The sequence below is a fragment of the Gigantopelta aegis genome, chromosome 10 (genome assembly GCF_016097555.1).
Source record: "Gigantopelta aegis isolate Gae_Host chromosome 10, Gae_host_genome, whole genome shotgun sequence".
NCBI classification, from domain to species: Eukaryota; Metazoa; Mollusca; class Gastropoda; order Neomphalida; family Peltospiridae; genus Gigantopelta; species Gigantopelta aegis.
Window position 1 is genome coordinate 40,115,853 of NC_054708.1, and position 26,000 is coordinate 40,141,852.

Genomic DNA, 26,000 nt, shown 5'->3' on the forward strand with positions numbered 1-26,000 from the left:
ATTTTATGTGAATGTTATTCAGTGAAAAAGCCATCTGTGTTTAACTGTTTACTGTCTATGATTGATACGTCTGTGACCACTCTGTGCCAACAGACATTCTGCTATTTTATGTGAATGTTATTCAGTGAAAAAGCCATCTGTGTTTAACTGTTTACTGTCTATGATTGATACGTCTGTGACCACTCTGTGCCAACAGACATTCTGCTATTTTATGTGAATGTTATTCAGTGAAAAAGCCATCTGTGTTTAACTGTTTACTGTCTATGATTGATACGTCTGTGACCACTCTGTGCCAACAGACATTCTGCTATTTTATGTGAATGTTATTCAGTGAAAAAGCCATCTGTGTTTAACTGTTTACTGTCTATGATTGATACGTCTGTGACCACTCTGTGCCAACAGACATTCTGCTATTTTATGTGAATGTTATTCAGTGAAAAAGCCATCTGTGTTTAACTGTTTACTGTCTATGATTGATACGTCTGTGACCACTCTGTGCCAACAGACATTCTGCTATTTTATGTGAATGTTATTCAGTGAAAAAGCCATCTGTGTTTAACTGTTTACTGTCTATGATTGATACGTCTGTGACCACTCTGTGCCAACAGACATTCTGCTATTTTATGTGAATGTTATTCAGTGAAAAAGCCATCTGTGTTTAACTGTTTACTGTCTATGATTGATACGTCTGTGACCACTCTGTGCCAACAGACATTCTGCTATTTTATGTGAATGTTATTCAGTGAAAAAGCCATCTGTGTTTAACTGTTTACTGTCTATGATTGATACGTCTGTGACCACTCTGTGCCAACAGACATTCTGCTATTTTATGTGAATGTTATTCAGTGAAAAAGCCATCTGTGTTTAACTGTTTACTGTCTATGATTGATACGTCTGTGACCACTCTGTGCCAACAGACATTCTGCTATTTTATGTGAATGTTATTCAGTGAAAAAGCCATCTGTGTTCAACTGTTTACTGTCTATGATTGATACGTCTGTGACCACTCTGTGCCAACAGATTCTTCTATGCTATGTTATTCAGTGAAAAAGCCATCTGTGTTCAACTGTTTACTGTCTATGATTGATACGTCTGTGACCACTCTGTGCCAACAGACATTCTTATTTCATGTGAAAGTGAAAAAGCCATCTGTGTTTAACTGTTTACTGTCTATGATTGATACGTCTGTGACCACTCTGTGCCAACAGACATTCTGCTATTTTATGTGAATGTTATTCAGTGAAAAAGCCATCTGTGTTTAACTGTTTACTGTCTATGATTGATACGTCTGTGACCACTCTGTGCCAACAGACATTCTGCTATTTTATGTGAATGTTATTCAGTGAAAAAGCCATCTGTGTTTAACTGTTTACTGTCTATGATTGATACGTCTGTGACCACTCTGTGCCAACAGACATTCTGCTATTTTATGTGAATGTTATTCAGTGAAAAAGCCATCTGTGTTTAACTGTTTACTGTCTATGATTGATACGTCTGTGACCACTCTGTGCCAACAGACATTCTGCTATTTTATGTGAATGTTATTCAGTGAAAAAGCCATCTGTGTTTAACTGTTTACTGTCTATGATTGATACGTCTGTGACCACTCTGTGCCAACAGACATTCTGCTATTTTATGTGAATGTTATTCAGTGAAAAAGCCATCTGTGTTTAACTGTTTACTGTCTATGATTGATACGTCTGTGACCACTCTGTGCCAACAGACATTCTGCTATTTTATGTGAATGTTACTGTCAGTGAAAAAGCCATCTGTGTTTAACTGTTTACTGTCTATGATTGATACGTCTGTGACCACTCTGTGCCAACAGACATTCTGCTATTTTATGTGAATGTTATTCAGTGAAAAAGCCATCTGTGTTTAACTGTTTACTGTCTATGATTGATACGTCTGTGACCACTCTGTGCCAACAGACATTCTGCTATTTTATGTGAATGTTATTCAGTGAAAAAGCCATCTGTGTTTAACTGTTTACTGTCTATGATTGATACGTCTGTGACCACTCTGTGCCAACAGACATTCTGCTATTTTATGTGAATGTTATTCAGTGAAAAAGCCATCTGTGTTTAACTGTTTACTGTCTATGATTGATACGTCTGTGACCACTCTGTGCCAACAGACATTCTTCTCCTTTTACTCTTATGTGTCAGATGTACTAAATAAACAATGAGCTCATATCACTAATTTGTTATATGAAAATGGATTTCCATTATGTGTTATTATTAAATGATAATTAACAACCACATATAACCACAAATATGGCTGTAATCTTTTTAAAAACTATTTTCAAATGATGCACTTTGCTAATGAATTGTAGTTATGTGAGCAAGTTGGGCAGAACTGTATTCGATTCCGCACAGAGAGACTACAGTGTGCCGACTACAGCTGGGTCTGGAGATGTGACTCCGTGGAGCGGCTTCTGCCATTGCTTATAGAGAGAAAACGAGCAGGTAATTTTCTGTGATTTGTTTCTTAAAGGTATGTGATGGATGATAACATGAACTTTAAACCCCGCACACAAACTGAAGGGGAGTAATGTAATGTTTGATGCATAATGTGTCTTGTGGTGTATTGTTCAGTTATTACAAAGTTAAATATATATATATAAATTTCTCTTCACTAGTCCTTTATCTTTTCGGGAGACAAATTTGTTTTTCAATTTGTTGTTAAGCAGCGTCTTACAGGAAGCTTTTTAGCTGTTTCTTTGTGAAATGTTATTACATGGGACAGATAATGCACTTTGTCTGCAGATTGGTGTGGCATACCTCCTAGAAAGATTTTTTTTTAATTTTGTGAAAATATATAGTTTCTCCATTGTATTAAATATATTTTTAGAAAACCTGTACTGTTTATTAATTGATCACTTTCTAGTATCTAAAGTTACAGCAGTCTGTTTCCTGATGTTACAGATGATGTTGCTAACAGTTTGAAAGAGGCCGATTTTGGAGGCAGATAACGAAGATGATTCATTGGAAGGAGAGGTTTACCAAGTGTAAAATGGAGGCTACTATCAAGTATGTTGTGGAGGGAGATCCGGAGCGGTATGTCGTGCAGTGTGCCGATGCTTGTCAGGGGGTCGGCAAGTGTGGAAACCCCAGCCTCGACCAAGTGAAGGTAAAACACTTGTTCCGATGTTACATCAATGAAATGTAGAGATTTATGCAGGTTTACATTTGTAGTTAATGTATCTTGCCTTGATACTACATCAATGATATTACATCAATTAAATGTAGAGATTCATGCGTGTTCACGTTTGTAGTTAATGTATTTTGACAGAATCGCTGCATTCTTGTCTTGCCTTGTTACTTCCAATGGTGGAGACAGCGACGTCACATTTGAACCTTGATTTATAGTTACATCTATGAATATTCATCTTGGTGAATGTTTAAAACATTTGAAAGTTATTTTTTTAATTAAAATTGTAAGACAATTTTTTTGAAAGTTATTTTTTTCATTTAAAGTTTAATTTAAATTTATGGTCAGCGAATTAAAAAGCAAAATTGAAACACACAGGTTATAAATGCAATATGTTTAAAAACCTAAATACATTGCCATTTAAACATGCATCTATTTCATATAATTATTTAGAATGTTTCAATTACATGGTAGTAGTAAAGAAGACTGCAAATGAATAATATTTTACTAAACCGTTTCCATTTGTATAGTCAGAAGAGTTACAAAGTTATATGTTTGAAGATTTTATGGTATAATATAAATATTACTATTATAATATACTACTCAAAAGAATTTAAGGGTCAGACGATATTTTCGACATTATTTTCTGAATGTCAATTATATTAGCTAGACCATAATGTCACGCATGGTATTGGTCCATTTTAACGAAAGTGGGTCTAAGCAACCCATAAATGAATTAAAATCCACTGTCATTGACACTGTCGACTAGTTCTAATGGCGAAAACATGCTTACATTTGCACGTAAATTAGGGCGAAAGCGAAAGGTCTGCTAAGTGCCCATAACTTGCTTTTTCACAAAGCGCTTCATTTTCACGCTTTGCACGTGTATTCCATGTTCCCAATGCTGAATTTCCGTATAATTGGAGCTTGCGTTCGTGTAAGGTGCACACTCCAAATTCGACAATGGTACGACTTCAACTGACTATCGAAGATCGAGGAAGGGCTATTGCTTGGCTTCAGGATGGCAATACGCAAAGAAATGTTGCTCTGAGACTTGGTGTCAGTCAGAGTGTCGTTGGCCGACTGTGGCAACGGTACCAAGCAACGAATTCTGTTCGAAATCGTCCACGTTCGGGAAGACCCCGAAGCACTACAAATAGAGAGGACCGCTACATCACCAATATGGCTCTACGTCAACGTACAACCACTGCACGCCGATTACGTGACAATCTGCGGACTGCGACTGGAACTCGAGTGTCTGATCAAACCATACGCAATCGTCTGAGAGCCAATAATCTACGCTGCCGTCGCCAGGCTGTTCGACCACCACTCCTACCACGTCACAGAGCGGCCAGACGTCACTGGTGCACGCTTCATCTGCGGTGGCAACGTGTTCAGTGGGGTCGAGTGATGTTCACTGATGAGTCCCAAGTTTAGTCTCCAGTTCAACGACGGTCGGGTTCGTGTCTACAGACGTCCTGGGGAGCGCTTCACTGACGTTAACGTTAGACAACGTCACCGGTTCGGTGGTGGCAGCGTCATGGTGTGGGGCGGCATCTCTATCCACCACAGGACCCCCCTCTATGTGGTGGATGGCAATCTGAATGGAATCCACTATCTGAATGAGATTATCCGGCCGTTGGTTCTCCCAGGCCTTCAGCAGATTGGCGGCGGGGCAGTTCTGCAGGATGACAATGCCAGACCCCACCGCGCCAGGGTGGTAACGGACTTTCTCAGACAACAAGGTATCGCCAGGATGGATTGGCCAGCATATTTGCCTGACTTGGCCCCAATAGAGCACGCCTGGGACAAATTAGGCAGGAGAGTTCGGGATAACCATGCCCCTCCGGCCAACCTTCATGATCTGGGTCAACTTCTTGTGGCAGAGTGGCAGGCCATTCCCCAAGAGTTCTTCAGACATCTGATCAACAGCATGAGGCAACGATGTGTCGAGTGTATTCGCGCCATGGGTGGATTCACACACTATTAAACGAATGTTCTAATGTGTAAAATCCATGTTTGACAACCTTCAACTTTGACAGCATGTCATGTGACTTTCTTGTATACAGTGACGTTTATTTGTGTTTTTTTGTAAATATGGAACAATAAATAAAAAAATTGGTGTACATCATCAATCTAATACACTCTGAAACTTATTTGGTTATAAATTTTTGACCCTTAAATTCTTTTGAGTAGTATATTTATGTTTTGAATGATTCTAATTGCGTTTTAAGAATTGGCAATAGTAGAATTTGATTGTCTACTAGTAGATCTAGCAGAATCACTTTCTCGTTTATAACTGAAGATATCCTTACAATTTGGAATTAGAATCACTGTACTTATTGACAGACAAATAGCACAATTACCATTAATGTCCTGTCTTGACAAATAGGTAAATAGTTTTGAAAATAAATATATAACTAAAGATAAAATGTGTATTGTGTGGTTCCTTAAAGGGAGCAAACTCTGGTGAGCTTACAGATACTGACATCTACATACTGCTTGGGTTTACATACGGTTAGGTAGAAGTAGATATACCGGTAGGTTTATTCTGAAAATGTTAAAATTTATTTTGTTACCTATATGGTTAAAAATATCAAAATGATATGTCCCACTTTATGTTATGCCAAATGGGATGTAACACTTCGATGTCATCGATTGGCGCATTACAACCTTACAGGAACATCAACCAAACGAGTTGAGTGATAGACATTAAGATCGATTAGACGTAATAAATAGGATATTAAACTCACTACCATTTCATATCATATTTATGTCCCTTGTCAAATAATTTTCATTGTCACTTGCTTAAAGCTTGTGACAACTAAAAATTATTTCACTCGGGACATAAACATGATACGAAATGAAAGCTTGTTTAATATCCTATAAATATGCTATATTACTTTTTTGCTTTACACATGCAAGTATAAATGGCTGAATGCTCAACCCCTATGCACAGTTTCAAAGTAAGTGTGGAAACAGGAAGTTTTTATACTTTCAGATGTTAAATATCTGAAAATGTTTCTATAACTTCATTTCTTGTGTGTTTTAACTTTCTTCATCCATGCAGTGTTTTTGTGATGGTGTGCTGCAAAAGCACAGATAAGCAAATAATTGTTTTTGTTTTAGCTTGCTATTGCTGATTTGGAATCACATCCTCAACTTGAAGTGCACATGACAACTTGTATTACTGGAACAGTGCAGTTCCTGGCCTTGCTCACAAAAAAGTTAACTCACAGGTGAGTTGTGTGGACAAACAGCAACCTGTACTGTACAGCTGTGAAGTGAAACACTCAAGTTTAATTCTCGCCATGTCTGTATCTCTCACCCCTTCTTTCTTTTTCCATGTCTCTCTCTGATAATGAATATTGCTTCACATAAAATTGTTTTATTTCATAAATGAAAAAAAGAAACATTTGTGAAAATAATATACAAAGATATTTGTTGATAAGCATAATTATATAATAGTAATGTTGTATTCATAATTTATCTATGTGTTGATCGGATCATTTATATAGCCAATAATAAGGTATATGTATTGTATGTATATGTATATAGTATATGCTGTAACTTAGGATAATCCACCAGCCTCGGTCTACAGGCTGGTAGGTACTGGGTTCGGATCCCAGTCGAGGCATGGGATTTTTAATCCAGATACCGACTCCAAACCCTGAGTGAGTGTTCCGCAAGGCTCAGTGGGTAGGTGTAAACCACTTGCACCGACCAGTGATCATAACTGGTTCAACAAAGGCCATGGTTTGTGCTATCCTGCCTGTGGGAAGCACAAATAAAAGATCCCTTGCTGCTAATCGAAAAGAGTAGCCCATGTAGTGGCGACAGCAGGTTTCCTCTCAAACTCTGTGTGGTCCTTAACCATATATCTGACGCCATATATCCGTAAATAAAATGTGTTGAGTGCGTCGTTAAATAAAACATTTCTTTCTTTTCTCAAGATAATCCCTTTAATGTTATAATTATCAAATATCAAAGAACTTTCATTTTTATTATCTTTGATTATGTATTGTGGTATGGCATTGTCTATACATCCGTCCATAAATGTTTTGTTTCTGGAACGTATCTTTCTTATCAATTCATATAGGATCATCAAACATCAAGCAAGTGCAAAGTACAACATGGGATGGCGGTGTGCCATGTACCATAACTAGGTCACTGCGACCTTCTTTTCACGCATTACTGCACATTAAAGGAAATCCTTGTCCAGGCCATAAGTTCCTTATCAGTTCAAATAGGATCATCAAACCTTGCATGCAGGTACAACTTGGGATGGTGGTGTGTTGTATACCTAACTAGGTCACTGTCAACTACTTTTGACGGGCATATCATGTACCTCACCACTACTTGTTAAAATCTGTGGAATCCTATTAATTTATTGTGAACTTAATTGTGTGATTTAATTTCAGAGCACGTAGCGGTGAATTTGATACATTGGTCATCACAGATCTCATAGAGGAGAACCAGACCGAGGTAGAAAATAATCATTTTGTCAACCCACCAGTCAATCAAGTTGAAAAAGACGGGAATCAAATAACACTGTCTTCAAGTAAAGAGCAGTCGTGTTTGGAAAGCAGTTGGCTGGATAATGATAAACTTGGTGCTTTTCAACAAGCCAGTAGTCTTCTCTCAGATAACTCAGTCTTGCATGGAAATAAGAATGTGCAAACATTGGAGTTTGTTTTGGAAAAAGTTGGAAACACACATAAATGTTCGTCGTTGGTGAATGTTTGTGTTGATGGTGGCGTGCAACCAAAACAGTTGACCGACACCTCGAATGTTGAACTAGACCATGAAAGTATTAACTGTAATTATATTATGTTGCAAAACCAGAGTACAAACAATAATCGTTTAGTGTCTTGTAAAGGTTTACACACTACAAGCAAGTCAACTGTAGAAAACTCTACTAATAAAAAATATAAACTCAGTTTTGTGAGTAAGCCAGAATATATAAAGAATATGTCGCCAACATATCCCACAAGGTATAACGTGAGAGCACATCTGATGAAAAGTGAACAATCTTCACCAATGACCTATAAAAGAAATCGTTCATCTTGCTGTGACTGTTTGAGTTACTTAAAACATAAGAACTCTTCCAGACCCGACGGGAGTGAGAGAGAATCATACTGTGACACTACATCATCTGGAATTGATGCCAACAGTTGCATAAATTGTGCACCTGAGAGTAAACAGGCACTGCGGAAACATCCCCAGTCGGAGCATTTGGACTGCAGCCCACAGACAAGCTGTGGAAGTTCAAAGATTCATGGGAAAATTGTGAGCACCTCCAATAAAGAAGAGATATCTCTATCTGTAAAGCTCATCAGAGATGCTGAAAATAGCAGCGTGCATGAGAAACACTGTGCGGAATGTGGAGGTAAATGTGTAGGTTGTAAACATGCTACTGGTGTGGAACTGAACAACACTGCAGCACAGATAAACAGGTGGTTTTCTCAAACATCAGATGTTCGTGTGCTGCATGAAAATAGAAAGTCTCAGTTTGAAGCATTTGTGAATGAAAGTTGTCAGGCTTCAAGACAGTTTGCAGCTATGAACTGTCAGTCAGTTGTGGGCTGTGGGCAAAATGAACATGGCTATGACTGTGAGAGGAGTAAGATGGGAAAGTCCAGCCTAACTTCATTATATAGAGAGGAGCAATGCAACTCATCTTGGAACGATCCTATGAGATGTGATGGGACACCTTGTAAGACCTTAGCACCTGTGTATATCTCTCATCACTACAGCAGTAACCGTCTTCCAGATCTCTCTTCCAAACTGCCGGACAAACACAGCCACAATAATAGTTCCAAAACATCCAATTGGATTATAAACTCCAATTTTCCCTCAAAGGAAGGAAATTCTGATGATAATGAAACCTGTGGAGAATGGAGAAAAAGACTGAACATGTCTGTCGAAGAGGAAAAGATTCAGCAAGTTTTATTGGTCCTTCCACAAGCGGATCCCAACACAGTGGCAGCCATGTTGAAACACAACGATGTAGAACAGACAGTTATTGCATAACTTGACTCTCCAACCACATAAATACTACTGGCCTCAAACATTTAGGTTATAAAGAAATGAAAGTATTTATTTCTGTAAATTAATAAAATATTTGTGTTAATAATGGTTTGAGCATTGATGCATCTTTATCAGCTGTTCTGTTAATGTTGAAAAGTAAATGTTTTATAATGGTGCTCTAAAGACAATTGGTGATGTCCTAGTGTAATAATAAACAACATGTTTTATAATGGTGCTCTAAAGACAATTGGTGATGTCCTAGTGTAATAATAAACAACATGTATTAGACTGCATTGGCTTTTCTGCTTGTCAATTTATTATTTAAAAAAATTATAAAAACCCAAACCAATTAAGTGACTGGATCATGAACGTTTTTTATTAATCATCTGCCAGTAATATTCAGTGAAACCAGTCTAACGTGGAAACTTGTCAAAACTGGCCGAGTTTCTTGGTCCTGAATTTTCTAAATTCTAAAACACGGCCCTCTAAATACTGGATCGTGTCTAATTTGAATAAATATTAGGTCCCAGGCCTGATTTGGTTTAGACTGGATTCACTATATATACTTTTATTTAACACTTTAATATTATTGAATAACATTCATGTACCTGTACAAGTTAGGGTTTTTATATGGCTTACCAATAATAAAAATATAGTTGTAGTGTTGCTTTGTCATGACAACTTTCCCAATGTTTTATTTTTATATCGCCTAGTACAGCTCGGTCCCATTTACAACAATATACCAAACATTGAAATTCACAGAAGCCATAACCTTGAAAAATGCAATGTATACATTAAAGCATTTATTTCTTTTCTTGTAAATATTAAAAAAACCCAAACATCCATAGTATCTTATTTTATTTCTTTTTGAAAACATGGTGATGGATAGGTGAGGGTAAAACCTCTTTAAACAGAAATTCTCACAATCCCGTGATTTACACATCTTTTAACAAAATTTAACTCTCAACCAAAAACCTTTGTAAACTGAACACCAGACAAATAATTCAATCCTGAAGTGAAAATTATATCTTCGATTGTTATTAATCATCAGCAACTTGCTCCATATAGCACTTGGGTCAGATTACCAGACTGCGAACTCGGTGCAGTGTGCACCTGCTTGGATTAGCCGTAGTGTCATCACTGTTATGTGTGGCTGGGGAGGGCTGGTAATTAAAGATCTCACTACGTATTCATAGACATTGTTTGCTACCTACAAAATCAAGGCCAATTGAAGATCACTCCTGAAATGGTGCTAGGCGAGCAATCGCATGAAGTTTCATATAAAATGTATTAAATATTTTATTGCAAGTGTTAAGAGGAGTGATCACTCACTTTTCCTGGCCAACACTAACTTTCTTGTTGAGATGGGCTGATTTGAATTTGTGTTAGATGTTTTCATTGTTACAAATGTGATTTAAATGCTATTTACAAACATGTCTCGTGTATTGCTTCATAGACTGACAAAACTAATTATTTTAATACATTGTTTTGCTAATGCTTGAATTTGTTTGTTATTTTTAAATATTTATTTAGCAAAATAGACAGTAAGCAAGAGTAACATAGCTTTCAGGCATATGCACAGAACAGTAAGCAAGAGTAACATAGCTTTCAGGCATATGCACAGAACATGCTGCAGTGGGTGGATATAAAGGGCAAGTTAAGATTTTAGGTGAGTTTTGGTCAAGCTCCCCCAGAAAATACATTTTTAAAAAACATTTTCTTTGAGCGCCTGGCTTTGCAGTGTCAAAAAGATGTCATTAGCGTTTCATTGCCATATCCATTTTAAACATGGAACGTCCAGCTAAACATCACTTTACTGAGCTATCACTTGATAAATCATTAATAGTTAAGAATGCAAATTTAAGATCAACTTGATGAAAGCAAATTATAATGGTGAACCAAATGACTTAAATGACAGAATACTGTTTAACAGAACTTGTTCTACTGCTAGTGTTAGGATAACAAAAAAACACTGCACAGAGAAAGGAATTTTTGTTGGTGATGTGCCAGCCCCATTTTAATTCAATAACTGGCAACTACTAAATGTCTAACAGGGTAATTACACTGAAAGAAGCCTGAATCGTTGTAACACAAGTATTACCAACAGGACACGGCTACTGGTAACTAACATGGAATTACATCCAGTGTTCACCAAGGAGAACTGATTCTGTGCCCCTACAATCACTTTCCATCTTCTGATGTCATAGTTGTCAGTAGTTATTTAGTACATTTTGTATTATATAACCAGTTACATCAATTGTCTTGCCATTCCATACCCTGTGACTTTACTTGCTAATCTAGGTCACATATATTATAATATTCTTCAGTTTAACACTTTGAAGTGTGGCACTATTCCATCATTTTGTATTGCAGTAATACAAACGGCGACAGCCACGTTTATGACAGCAGGTAACAAGTATTCACAGTACTGCTAAAGCAATATGTTCCATACCATGACCGCACAATTTTCATATCCCAAATTCAAGGGCCATAACTTTTATTTGACGTGAAAGTCTAACTTGATGTTATAAAACCATACACAAAATTTCAGATCAATATCTTGAGGCACCAGGGGAGAAAATTCTTAAAACAAATTTCCATATCTCTTAAATTTAAAGGCATATTGTCACAGACCACTGACCTATTTAATGGTCTAACAAAGTATTACCGGAACAAAAATAATTTGATTTGTTCCTAAATGTACTTTATTCAACCATCTTTATAACCACCATACTCCATTTATTAATGATATTTTGTAAAAAAATAATTGAATTATGGCAATTGTCCATAATTCAAAAACTAAAATTGCCGAGAGGGTTGACATGGATTTCACTCCATCATGGTTCAGTTATGGTGATGCGATAGCTAGATTTGGTTTCCAACAATTAATGTAATTTTTATTTATTATCAATTTTTAGAGAAATAAGGTCGCCTTTAAGGATCATAACTGTCAAAAATGGTTAAAATGTCAAACTATCTATAATAGTATATGATAAAGCTATGCACAAACTTTCAGCTCAATATCTCCAAGCATTGTCAAACACCATCTGGAAAAGTATTAGTGGGACAGACCGACAGAAGGACGGAGATGAAACCGTTTGGACCGGTAAGGGACTAATAACCACTGATAATACCTCAACAGTTTATTAACTGTAGTTTTTGTCTTTGCAACAGTAAATGATTTAATACGTTGATGCAAAACTGCAGATTTACGTACTAATTTTTATTCCAGGTATTCAATAATGAGCAGCTGTTGTTGATGAGGAAGCAGTGAAATGTGAGGACCGTTCAATACACTAAATGAAGAAAATCCAGTCAAAAGTGACGAGACATTTTTAACAATGTTATTAACACTAAGAATGTGCATTTCTTCTCCAGTTGTTTTTGAGACCACCCTTGATCTCATCTTAATTGCTTACTGGATACGAGTGTCGAGCCAGTAAAGCCGAGCTAATGCATTTTGCATTGATTTCACAAATCAATACATTCATTTCCCTTGTTATTTCCAGTGTCGTTGGGGTGAAGAGCAGATGGTTGGTCGAGGAATCAATTAGAAAGCCAACATAATGCGTACATTGTGATAATGGTCATGTTGTCCCGAAGACAATTGAATTCATCAACACTGCTAATGCATATGTGTGCTACAAGTGAAAAGCCTTGTTCCGTGTGTTGTGTGTGTGGCATTTTTATGTAGATATTTGTCAAATCCAAACTGATAATATTCCCGGTGGTTGGTGTGCATGACAAACACATCGAAGATAAAAGGAAAATGCTGTTAATTGACATGAATTATTGCCTTCAGTATACGTTTTCTTTCAACTCACATCGGTAAACAAATGTACTTCATACTGGGGCCAGTCTTCCACAGCCCCACCACAGAACAGTTGGACATAACGAAAATTCAACAAAGATCTTTTCATGAAAATTGGTGGCTATATAGCCATGTGGATCAAAATATTATCAGAGCTATTATCTAACCAAAGAAGCCAGTTAAAAAATATTGAGGTACAGTAATGTACGGTCTTTTACAGACTATGGCTATTTTTAAACTAAAAGGGACACATTTACCAGGCCACTTGACCCTTGCCTGCATCTTCTTGTCTTCCACTTTAAAAGGTATATTGAAAAAAACCTGTTCAAATTCACAAAGTACAATTAGTACAATGTAGTCATTTTATATCCATGCTGCAATACTGGGGCAATTAGAAATTCTCACATTTTGGATATATAGATCCTTTTTTTTCCTCTCTCAAAGATTACCATCCACATTTCTTGATGTCTATAAAAACACAATGTATTTATAACATGATCTTTAATGCAGTTGATTTGGATGGATTCTCCTCCGTAGATCAAATGTTTTCCCCAGAGATCGACAACTTGGCATGTTCAGGTGACCGTTTTGTGCCTAATATTTGATGAATATGATATAAAATGGTGGTATCGTCCGTTATTCTGAACTTGCTACTGGTATACTGTGTGCCCGTCGGTTTAAAAGTGTATGTAACTATTCAACTGCAGCCTATGTAGCATCGTTTTCTCCTCTAGACCATTACCTTCAGTCTCGAGTATGGTCGGGTGAGGTTAAATAGACAGTCTCCTCTAGACCATTACCTTCAGTCTCGAGTATGGTCGGGTGAGGTTAAATAGACAGTCTCCTCTAGACCATTACCTTCAGTCTCGAGTATGGTCGGGTGAGGTTAAATAGACAGTCTCCTCTAGACCATTACCTTCAGTCTCGAGTATGGTCGGGTGAGGTTAAATAGACAGTTTTATTCAGACACATCATATTAGTTCCGATAGCCCACATAATTTAACCAATATTTAATATATACTCACAAAAGTAATTAAGGGCCAGTAGATATTTTCAAAACATTTCATTATGGTACAAAATGCATTTGTTTTTGGTTTTACAAAGCTGGCATTTTCATTCAGTGATAATATTGGTCAAGATTCACTCAAACTTGGAAATCATCTGTGATCAAAACTTGCTAAAATATTATACTGACCAAAAGCTTACCTAGTTACCTTAAGTTACTTTCAAAACTTGTGGTACACTGGTTAACAATATTAATATTATACTAGTGTATAAAGTATTAAACATGAAAAACTTGACATTTGTTGAATTGAAGATTTTGCAGAACTAGTAAGAACTACAATTATCTTTGGGCACTCATTAAAATTTTATATACTATTATCGGTTTAACACCACCACTATCAATATTTCCACTGGCTTTGTGCAAAGCACTCTATACTCTGAATTTAAGGTACATAATCTTCATTTCAATTATCCATTCATGGTGTGATCAATACTGAGATAACATCAATCCAGCTGATGTAGGCCATTGTAGTTCTGCTATAAATGACTAAAGAATCAATGCCTGAAGCCATCAATGTAAAATGAAGCCCTTTGTTCTGGCTGCCTGCTGTTTACTACAGCAATAACCTATTCCATGCAACACATTAATTCCCTGTGGACTGGGTATTGATCTACAACTTTCCACAGAATTAACCAGTAGAGCATAGCCAAAACATAATTGAATTTTAACTATTAATAGGGTAGTCTTTTCAACTAGACTGCTGATTAAGCACTTTTCTGTTCTTGTAAGTGTTTTTCATCAATGAACATAGAAATAGGTTTCTAAGTATTCCATCATCAATCAATGAGTCAGACTACAAATAAATAGGCTACCCATGTTTGAAAGTTACTTTGTAATGAACATTAAATGACCTACATACATTGTACATGCCTTTTGCTATATCATAACAAAATTAACTGAAGAAAAAAATAATGAAAAACTCATTGCTTCGTGACAAAATCTCAATGATTGCATGAAATTATTTTTCCAGATTAAAATATTGTTTTTAAAAATTTGCTTTTGGCTAATGGCAGAGCTAGTACAGTAATAAAAAATAATGATAGATCGTTTGTGATTGTCCAGTTGATTTTACTCCATACCAGTGCACACAAACACCCACTGTCTTTCAAAATATACATCAGATGTTTTCCTATACTGTTCAGTGTGTTGTGTATTTCATGCACGCAACATCATTTCTGACAAAAGTGAAGTTGGGCGTAATATATTTTCATATGAGTGGTACACATCATCATTTTATAACAAGTCCAGCTTTCAGTTGTAAGTTTCCATGCATTGAGGACCATAATAATAATTAATTAACAATAATATAATAAAACAATGTAAAAATGCATGTCACATTTCAGCACGAGAAATCACATTAATGGAAAGGGGCCAAGTCCTATGCAACATCACTTCATATATAACTAAATTAGTGGTTTCTTTTTCTTTCTCATTTACAAATAAATATCTATTTTCATTTAGTAATGATAACACAACAAATTATCAGGGGAAATAATCTTTTTATTAAGAATGATAGGACAATACTAAAATTTCCTAGCTGTTATGCGTAACACTTCACTTTTTTCGCCAATGATTAAGTGGAGCAATGTACAGTTTGCTCCATCAGATTTCTTTTTTTTTTTTAGAAAAATAATCTGTAATATATACAGCTAGTAGTGTAGGACGTACTAGATGTTTCATGTATGGTCATCCCTGCAGGCAGCAGTTCTTGATACACAATTAACAAAGTCCACCATTCTGTTGATGTTAAATGTCACTAGTGGCTATATTTGACAAACTATGAACACCTTCATGATGCATTATACTCTGCACACTTATTAACAAAGCTCATTAAATAAAAAATGCAAAAAACAGTAAATGTATGGTAGTGTGAAAGCCATGGCCAAACTCCAATGGTGTGATAAAACATAACAATGGAACAGAAATCGTAAGCAAAATGAATATGAAACATGAATTTTGAACAGTAATGAATAATTGCAGAAGAGGTTATGGCCCCATATAACATCCAAAATGTATGTTTGATGCAGTTGTATAACAATAATTAAACTTGTACATTACAACACAAAATAGAATGCACAACAGCAAAATAGGCATGCCAATCATTTGTAATGCAATTGACGTACAAGCCCATTATCATATTACAATATAATTATGTGCACTAAACAATTACATCTTGGTTTTACAAATCACCTTATTTTTGAAACATCAACATACAGCTATACATTTGGTATGTCTATGGATAATTATTAATTATGTAACTAATATCACATGTTAGAAATATCTCGAACATATGAATTCCCTGATCACAAATAATCACAAGTCATGCCTTGAAGGCTAAATCTATACAATGACATTGTGTAATGTCTAAATAGCTATTCAAACTAAGGACTTGTGTAACAACAACGCCCAGTAAAAATGTTTTTATATTAATGTAATATTGAAAAGTTATGCAAAGCTTTAGTTTAAAAGTGTTAACAATGAAATTGTGCCGGTTTCCTATAAGATGTCCCGATGACCAAATTTCTCCTTACCGTCGCAATGACATTCCAAACCAAGCTTAGCAAAGCAATAAAATTGTTTATCACTGTAAACAGCCTGAAGATGGCAGTAAACCATTCACTGTTCTAGTCCCACCGATCAGCTGCTTCAGCTGGTTATTCCTTGGCCACATCACATAGGGTAGTCAGCAGCCTTGTTCAATCAATATCCTCACACTTTTGAACCACGTCCAGTAAAGAAATCCGATTTGAACTGGTCCTGAATGTTTCAGAACAATCTCACACATTCTGCTGGTTATATCTTGTCTTTCCTTTGGAAAACAAAAAACATTCTGGTTTTGCCAGGTTGAGTTCAATTTATACAGTAACCATCCATACTAACAGCACTTTGTTGTCGAGCAGCGTGGTCATGAGACCGTGATGGAAGTCACGTTTCTCATCTAGCAGTTCCCATGCACTATATACTAATTAAAAGAAATGTAACTGTCCAAGAACTTCCAAATGTGTGGCAAACCTGCCCAAACTGTATATTCTTCCATTTCTCTCCTAACCAGGCACCAATCAGAATCACAACTGCTGCCATAACATGTAGCACTTAATAAAGGTCCAATAGTTGGCTTCTTAAAATGTTATTCATGTCTTTTACAATTTTGAGTTTGTAAAAGACCCATTATGTCCTGTTAAAATTAATCTTAAAATAAACTTGTCTTGTTTACTTTTGAACATTTCTTTCTGTTCACCAAATGCCCAGTATAATCCTAGTGTTCCATCTTTCCATCAGTTTGATCATTCGTCCTCTGGGTCTGCCTCTTTAAGAACAGCAATAGCATCTTTCACAGCATGGTAGATAATATTCTTTACCTGAAAACACAAAACAAAACACATTTTATTTAACTGAACAAATACTTGGTTTGTGTTGTAAATTATTTGCAACTATCCATAAAACATATTTGAATGTAGTATGGTTGGGAAAATATGATCTACATCTTATGCAAACAAAGAAAGCCCTAATCTGAACATAACTTTAACTCAGAATCTCAAGGAAATGCTGTTTCATACATGTCATCAGAAAGTCTTATAATGTAGGGATCAATATTTACATCTGAACTAGAAAAACATGATCATACAAGTAATTTAAATAGCATTTTCACCTCCTAACATTTGTGTTATCAGTGCGAAAGTCTACTGCTACCTAAAAATTAACATCATCAACAATAACACAATGAAAAGTATAACAAAATTAACAAGCATTTTGAGTACTGCTAAAGCAATACGTGTCCCCTACCTGACCCAACAAGTGGGTAATTCACCATGAACAGTACATGATGATGATATACACAAAATTTCAGTTCAATATCTCAAGGCCTTCTGAAAAAAAAAAATGTCACGAAAACAAATTTTCACATTGCCCAAGTTCAAGGGCCATAACTGTAAAAAATTGGTAAATTGCCATAAAAGTCAAACTTAATCTGTAACAGTACATGATAGACACAAAATTTCAGCTCAATATCTCCAACCGGCTGCAGTGGTTAAGCCATCAGACTACAGGCTGGTAGGTACAAGGTTCGCAGCCCGGTACTGGCTCCAACCCAGAGCGAGTTCTTAAGGGCTCAATGGGTAGGTGTAAGGTCACTACTCTTTCACTAACCACTAACAAACTAACAACTAACCCTCCGTCCTGGACAGGCCGCCCAGATAGCTGAGGTGTGTGCTTGAACCTTAATTGGGATATAAGCACGAAAATAAGTTTAAATCAATCAATCAATCAATATCTCCAAACTCTATGTGGGACAGACGGAGATGAAACCTATAGTCTCCTCAGGTTGGACTGGTAGGGGACTAATAACACCTGGCAATTATGCATGTTTTCTAAAGGATTGAAACATTGGATTGTTAAGAAAATTACTCACCAAAGATAGTGAATTAGATGTTGGTCCCCAAACAGATGCTTTTGATGTGAATTATAAAACAAAGATTTTACAACTGTTTAAAAGACATTAGGTTAGTGATGCCCCCACATGCCACGAATTATAACATCAAGTACATAAAAAAATACAACCCCTGGTTAAAATACAAGATTTGTATGTCTTTGATGTATTAGTCTTGGAGCACTGGGTGGAAATAAAATGTTTGAACACCCCCCCCACCCACCCCAAATTCTCAAATATTATAAGTTACCTGAAGTTTATCTTCATGATTGGAATGTGTATCAGAGAGTTGTCTGAATTCTTGGGTGAGCCGGAAGCAGTGGTTAAGATGCTCAGGTGAAACAAAATCCTCTGCAACTTTGATGCAGCTGTGAAGATTTCGCACCTGATGTGGTGCCCCAGCAGGAATGAAGATGGAGTCGCCAAGACACTGGACTATAGTGTAGCCGACGACGCCATATTCCTGATAGACGCGTTCCCGAAGCTCCTCATCAAGATACCAGCTCTGGTCATGAATCGGGTCATGATCAGGCTCAATCACCTCACCACGCTCCTTAGCAACCTGCATTTAATAAAAGTCTACATTAAACAGGACATTTTTTTCATTTTAAATTAATATGTTTTCTTTAAATAATCGTGTAACGATGCATCAAGTGACCATTTAGAAAATATAAATAATGTACTACATGTATGGTAGTTTTTCTTAAGGATTGGTTCGCTGATGATGATGATAACTTGTTTAACATGCCCATATACCACTTGGATTTCGAACACGCCCATCCCGAGTCCGACCTCCGATAAGATCAGTGAACAGAACCGGGATGGAGGGGTGGGGTGGGGTGGGGTGGGGTGGGGGGGGGGGGTGTGTGTGTGTGTGTGTTAGAGTTGAAATGGGCAGAATTTTGAAAATAGCAATTAGTAAAAAAGTTAATAGAATAAATTTAAAAAAAAAGTAAAAAAAAAAAAGTTACAAGCCAAAAATAAAAAGAATTGACTGCTCGGCCGAATATTTATATAATTTGGAGCATTTTAGAAGGACAGTCCAAAATTAAATAAGAGAAAGAAGAGAGGATCAGACTATTTAATAATAATAAAAAAAAGAGAGTAATTTCGACAAACTTTTGAACGCAGATCTAAAAGTTTAAAGTCCGATCGATATGTCCACGCGAGTGGCCTCGTTAAGGCCGTTTGGATGCACAGCTTATAGGGACGAGATGGGTTGCATCCTGTCAAGAAAACCCCTAGATTGACAGTCAATAGACGTTGAAGGTGTAGTGCTGTGCTGAAATACAGATCTTAAGAAGCCGGATCCGTCTGAATGAGAGAGAGTATCAGACTAGGATATAGTCCAGTTGTCATGGGTTGGTATAGTGGTGCGGACGGGCCCGACTCCGGAGGATATGAGATGGTATCACCCGGATACGAGATGGTATCACTATAAAGCAAAGTAAAGTCTAGAAAAGAGTAGTAGGGGCCGATTGGTTCGCAATATGTTTTAGTACTACAGTTTGTGTATTCAAGTTCTGGATACTACAGGCCTGACATCACACGTCAACATACTGTACACTGTATTCTTATTTCGTGACGTTTTGTACCCAGCACTCACAGGAAATAATTGAACAGAAAAAATATTTTTTTTGAGTGTGGCAGCTTTAATTTTTAGTTTTTCAATGAAAAATACCTTTAGTTGAAAAAAGTAGTTTCTGAAAGTAATTTCTCTTAACAACAATGGCGGTCATTTTAAAGAATCGATAGCCAATTGTGACAGCTAATTTGATAATAAATTTGACAGTTTTACCAACAACAAAAATCAAAATATTGGAATATGAATTGTAGTTAGTTTCAAAAAAAAAAAAAAATGTTGGTCAGAAAAAGTTTTGGGGAATAATGGACATAAATACTGGACATCTGGCCACAAATGCCGGAAATAAACATGCCTAATTTCAATCAACATAAACTGATCTAAAATATTATAAAAACCCATGAAAATAATACTTACCAAGTCAAATATAAAATGATTTTATGCATTTATAAAAAAAAAAAAATTGTGAAAATGTGACTAAAATTAGAAATTTGTATCCCTTCAACATTGTTTTTGTAAAAAATTAATCCAGTAGTCAAAAGGTTAATCAGGACAATTAAAGTGCTGTTTCAGACCATACACTAAAATTTAAAATTCCACAATTAAATGTCTTCTTAATTCATTGCAATAATATTTTACACTAATATGTAAATCAATAATTACGAAAATGCCCCATAAAAGTATTAAAACATCACTCCCATAGAACACTGCCGTAAAATTCTCGGTAAAAACATTTGCCTGTAAATAGCCGTGATGTCATGAAGGGAACTCACTTCACAGAAGCCTAGCACAAGATGACTCCCAGCGCAAGCAAAAGTGGGACCGACAGCGACTGCCAGGCTCAAATATCATGCGATTGTTTCTATTATGAATAGTGTAGTGATGACTCATATTTGTGCAACATAACAAATAATGACATATCAGTCTCAGACATTTCTTCCTTTCCAGTCTTTCCACATTGTTTTAATTGCATTGACACACAGCTTTCTCACAGCAACATTACTAAGAAATGTGTGAAGACTAAATTCATTAGCTTTTGTATTGCAACACCACACCGTTTAACCATAATAAACACAAAAGAAGCAATGAACAATGGCGCTGGCTATCGAGTTCCCTTCATTACGTCACGGGTCAAATCTCACAGAAATTCCCGAAATGAATGCAGCTCGTTCTGATTTTCAGGGGAATATTTTTAAATCGGGAATATATCGATAAATAATTTTGTTTAATTTAATAAGAAAAAAAATTCTAATCATATTAAACAATATGTAGATGATATAACTCAATACACCATATATCTGGAACAGCACTTTAACATACTGATTGAAGTAATAAGTAATGCTAAAACCTAAGTATTATAAACTTTTTTTTATCCACATACAACTGTAAATGTAGAAATTAACAATTCATTCAAAATATTCACTAATTTGTTGGATATGAAAAAAAACACCATGCCTTATTCAAGAAGTCTCTAATCTTGTCTGCGTCATGAGCATCATAAATTTGCCACAGAGCCCCTGGGATCTCGTGAACCTCCCGAACACGTCGTTTAGTTACTGTGTCACATCCAGCATCATCAATTGCTTTTAGGGCAGCTGTAAAAATCCCAATTAATATACTTAAAAACATGTTCCACAGGGCATATCACATTAAAGCAACAACTGGTAAACAAGGGAATGTGAAACCATTGACAAATTATTTATAAAAAGTTGAAAACAATACCATAGTTAAATAAGAGTAATTTTTAAACATTGCAGATCAAATTAATTCTATTTTGTAAAATTTTCTTATGCAAATAAAAAAAAGTATAAACAAGCCTTCATATTTCAAAAACTGAAAACATTTAAAACATTCTGTATTATTACAATGGTATTTTATTTTCTAAAATGAAGATGATAAATATGCTCAAACCCTGTTCATGAGCAGCTCTGCCGCCTGGTCCATCCTCAGGGATTCCGACATACACCATTACATTCACTGCATCCGAGATGTCGAGGTGCAGATTGGTGGTTCCCTCTGATGGGAAGTAGGAGGAGCCTGCAAAAATAGAAATTACAAATAAAAATATTACCAAGAATATTAAAATAAAAAGTAACACAAAAAATGTGTCTCCTAAAGCTTTGAGATGATTAAAAAGAAAATTACGATTCTTCATAATAAAAACTTCACAGCTGTTAATGTATCTATTGAAAAGAACACTTTTTTCTTTTTTTATACGTCTGAATCAGAGGTATTAAATCTGTTTAGCTATTCATTTACCAAATTGGTTGAAAACCAGATAATGCAAAAAACCCAACTAATTTCAACATGTGTCTTTTTTACAGAAATGCTTTATAGTTCTTACCATAAGCGTTGTACATTTTGGGTCCAAGGTCTGGTTTGACAAGGAAGTCTGGGAGACGTGAGGCCAGATTGAGCACCCCTTGTCTCTGTGTGTATTCTGGGAGGGGCAAAGCCTGCATCATGTCTTGAAAGCGAGATGGCATCAGATCACTGAAGTCATCACCAGGAGGCCAGTCTTTGAGCTTTAGTAACATCGGCTCATCATCTTCATCAGTGGGACGATCTGAACAACAAAACAAACAAATTTATAATCAACAAGTAGTACTACCTAAAACATTATTTGAAAACAATTCCAATTTCTATCTAACTACTTATTATTGCTGTAAACAATTTTTTTTGGTCATCATTCTACTTGTTTATTAACATTTATATTAATTTGGCAACATTGTACAGATTTTATCTCTCTATTTGTTCACGTGTGAATTGATTGTGGGTGTGACTGAAAATTGTAACAGTTCATATAGAATTTTTGTTTGTTTCTGTCATCATTACGATATTCAGTCAGGACTGGAAAAAACATCAACAGAAACACACCCAAAGAGAAAAACTGAAGAATTAAGAAGTAATATGTAAAACCTTTACCAGATCATCTGTCATGTTGTGGCATAAAACACCTTGCTGATGTATATATACTACATCTAAAAAAGATTAGTAATAAACTTTTACAAAAGGCATACTGATGTTAAGTAATTTTCATTTTAGTTTATAGATTTATTTTACACAAAAACTGTAAAAAAAATATTTAAAAATTAAAAACATTACTTTTCAAGCACTCGAAGCCATCCCAGAAATCTTCCATAGGATGTCCGACAATGACGTTTCCAGTCCTAGTGTTGACAAGGTCATTCTCAATATGTCCAAATTCCTTGCCAAATAACTCTGGCTTCCACAAACTCCTGTTGGTACATTTGTCCACACTGGAAACTAACACTGGCTGAAAATGTAAATCATAAAACGTAAGCACATAATTTTTAAATGATAAACTTTTAAATAGTTACAAGACAGTAAAGATTTTAAAATAAAGAGTTGAAGCTCATAAGGAAAAATCATTCACATAAATAATTTTGAACTATAGGGTAAATTTATATTTCCTCAAATAACTTGATCATTAAACAATCTAAAAACTGCCCATAATGTAGCAGACAGACGGTTTGGAATTTGTATGTGTACACACTGGACCAACTTGCACTGAAATATGAAAGAACAGATTTGCTACCTCTCCCTCCTGAAAAAAACCAAGCACCATACTGCTTTGAAGCAATTAATGAAACTCACCTGACCTCTGCGCCACTGCTCCTGGAATATTTTAAGGTTTCCTTTATGTCTGGAGTCGTGAAGGCGAAGTAGGCGTCCATCACAGAGCCAGGAATGAGGTACATCAGGATACATGACACTCGTTTCAGTAAGGTTGTGGACCATGATTGGCAAGTCGCGAGTCCACCCACCAAGACGGGGCCGGTAGTGCAGGAACTTGAAATCATTGTCTCGGCAGCTCTTTTCCACAACAGACTGGATAATGTCATCCAGCGTGCTGCCAGTGTTCTTCGATTTAGACTTTTTTGTTTCATTCTGCACTTTGACCTTTCCGGCAGTTTTTGTGAGCAATTCGCGAAGAGTTGAGCAGCTGGCAGGTGTTTTTTTATCATCCACCTCCATCATCTCTTCACTGGTGACATTGTTAGATTTGCTTTTATCCGAATCCTTCTTTCGACTGAAAGGCGAGTCGCTCCGATCGCGACTGTTCTCAGAATCCATGAAAGCCACGTCGGCTAACAAACTGAGCGGAGATGTGGTTGTATCAGGGTTGTAATTTTCAACAACAGCCTTTCCATTCAAGTCGCTCGAATCATGCGTGCGCTTCCTCGACTTGCTAGATCTTCCATGATGCTCCTCACCAATACCATTAACTAATTTCTTAGAGGATGAAATGTTGCCCAGTATTTGCTGTGACATGCCATTTTTGCTAAGAACTTTCACTTCTAAACCTTGAGCACACGGACACTTTGTTGGAATATGCCATTTTGTCCGTATGTCATGAATCATCCGGCCAAGTTCCCAAAGAGCTGAAACGGGAAGCAGAATCGCATTAACAGCAGTCTAAATATTTATCATAAAAGCTGGAAACAATTAAAGAACGACAAACCCCCACTGGCATGAGAGTAAAAAACATTAGTCATGGCTCTGGTTACATACATTTTTTAATAGATTATCACTAAAATGTTGGATGTTCAATCGAAGGCTGCTATGCACATGAACCCTGAAAAGTTGATGGTAAAGCCTGTTCAACTCACCATCACTTGGTATTATCTGTGTAAGCATCAACTTCTCGGCTTCGTGAGACTGCCGGTTAGCGCTGCATGTCAACCACTTGTGATCATCACCTATAACAAAGATATGATGTTATCACATTTTATATTACTGTTATATTGCACATTTGCATACAATCTAATTGCATTAAAAAAATTGTAAATTTCAGCCATCAGGATTCTGCTGCCAATTTTTATACAACTGTCATTCTTCCTGAACTGATTACAGAAGTGTTGAACAAATAAAATGATACTGAACTGCTGTAATCTGGTTAATTCTTGTGGGCATTTTAATTCTGGGGTCTTTGCAGGCAGATCTGATCTACTATATTAACCTTCTGACTACTGCAGGCGAGATATCTCACCCGACGTCACGCCAATCGACATACTGTACACTGTATTCCCAAATTCATGTTTCCCGATGTTTTGCACACGACACTCACCGAAGCGATTTATTAACAGGAAATGGAAGACAAGTTTTCGGCAAGTATTTTTGCTTTACAACAATGGCAGCATGTCATAGTAATTTTCAGGGATCGATAGCCAATTGTGACAGCTAATTTTATAATTGTTTTACCAACAATGAAAATTACCAAATATTGGGATATGAAATGTAGTTTAAAAAAAAATTCTAGTCAGAAAACCAGTTATTGGGAATAATTGACATAAATACTGGACAGCTGATAGAGGTGTTTGGTATTACTGGTATTTTTTTCTGTTGAGGTACGTACTGGTACGTTTTGTACTGTACCAATATACTTCAGGATTTTCAGTGGATGAAATAAATTATCAGTGTCAGGAAAAACAACAACATAATTTTGAGAAATTATTTAAAAACCAAAATAGTAACTGTCAAATGTTAATGTTTGTGTTCCATCAACAAATCTTTGAAAAAATATCGGAATTTTCCAAAGTATCTAGAATCTCAAAATGTTGCCACTAACAAAACATAGTAGATGATGAGTTTGTTGTTCACAACACACGTGCGATATTGGACATATGCAGGGCTTGCCCTGTTGTTCGTCAAAGTTGCAAATTGTGAAGAAGAAAAAAAAATTGGCAAAAGAATTTTCAATTTGGCAAAAAATATTTAGAACATTTTTTAGTCACCAAACATGCTTTTCAACCAATTTTGTTTGACAGATATGCCCCGTGGTATGAATAAGTGCCATTTGCATGTCCGGGTGACCAGTCTACTATTCAGTAGTGAACTGCTTCTCGTACAGCTAAAAAATGCAATCCAATAGTATGAAATACTGTTCTAAACATGTTGCATTGTTGAT

General features: G+C 36.1%; 3 protein-coding genes and 1 long non-coding RNA gene across 6 annotated transcripts in view; 3 read left to right on the plus strand and 1 right to left on the minus strand.

Moving 5' to 3' along the window:
- Positions 1 to 2,393, plus strand: part of LOC121383623 — a 42,873-nt gene extending 40,480 nt beyond the window's left edge. The window contains exon 7 of the mRNA XM_041513716.1: positions 2,336 to 2,393. The gene's annotated coding sequence lies outside the window, so the exon portion shown is untranslated. The remainder of the gene's footprint in view (positions 1 to 2,335) is intronic.
- A 578-nt stretch (positions 2,394 to 2,971) lies between these two features.
- Positions 2,972 to 10,680, plus strand: LOC121384131. Its single transcript, XM_041514376.1, has 3 exons — positions 2,972 to 3,132; positions 6,283 to 6,392; positions 7,575 to 10,680. Exons 1-3 carry the CDS (start codon positions 2,980 to 2,982, stop codon positions 9,184 to 9,186), a joined length of 1,875 nt encoding a protein of 624 aa, XP_041370310.1. The 5' UTR covers positions 2,972 to 2,979; the 3' UTR covers positions 9,187 to 10,680.
- Positions 10,681 to 12,053: 1,373 nt separating this feature from the next.
- On the plus strand, positions 12,054 to 15,697 carry LOC121382782. The gene is made up of 2 exons (XR_005959218.1): positions 12,054 to 13,879; positions 13,938 to 15,697. It is a non-coding gene; the product is annotated as an uncharacterized LOC121382782 (long non-coding RNA).
- LOC121382781 (lysine-specific demethylase 3B-like) overlaps positions 15,543 to 26,000 on the minus strand; it is a 152,578-nt gene continuing 142,120 nt past the window's right edge. For all 3 annotated transcript variants that reach the window (XM_041512380.1, XM_041512379.1, XM_041512381.1), the window contains 8 exons: positions 24,703 to 24,792; positions 23,687 to 24,474; positions 23,174 to 23,345; positions 22,413 to 22,634; positions 21,980 to 22,105; positions 21,524 to 21,663; positions 18,737 to 19,048; positions 15,543 to 17,419 (listed from right to left, as the gene is read on the minus strand). In XM_041512380.1, the coding sequence (XP_041368314.1) occupies positions 17,345 to 17,419; positions 18,737 to 19,048; positions 21,524 to 21,663; positions 21,980 to 22,105; positions 22,413 to 22,634; positions 23,174 to 23,345; positions 23,687 to 24,474; positions 24,703 to 24,792 (1,925 nt within the window). In that variant the 3' untranslated portion in view covers positions 15,543 to 17,344. The remainder of the gene's footprint in view (positions 17,420 to 18,736; positions 19,049 to 21,523; positions 21,664 to 21,979; positions 22,106 to 22,412; positions 22,635 to 23,173; positions 23,346 to 23,686; positions 24,475 to 24,702; positions 24,793 to 26,000) is intronic.

Bases quoted from the DNA above. Each gene is read 5' to 3' on its own strand.
- LOC121384131 (XM_041514376.1), top strand. From the start codon at position 2,980: ATGATTCATTGGAAGGAGAGGTTTACCAAGTGTAAAATGGAGGCTACT. The intron at 3,133-6,282 runs GTAAAACACTTG...TTTTTGTTTTAG, and splicing joins CCAGCCTCGACCAAGTGAAG to CTTGCTATTGCTGATTTGGA. The intron at 6,393-7,574 runs GTGAGTTGTGTG...ATTTAATTTCAG, and splicing joins ACAAAAAAGTTAACTCACAG to AGCACGTAGCGGTGAATTTG.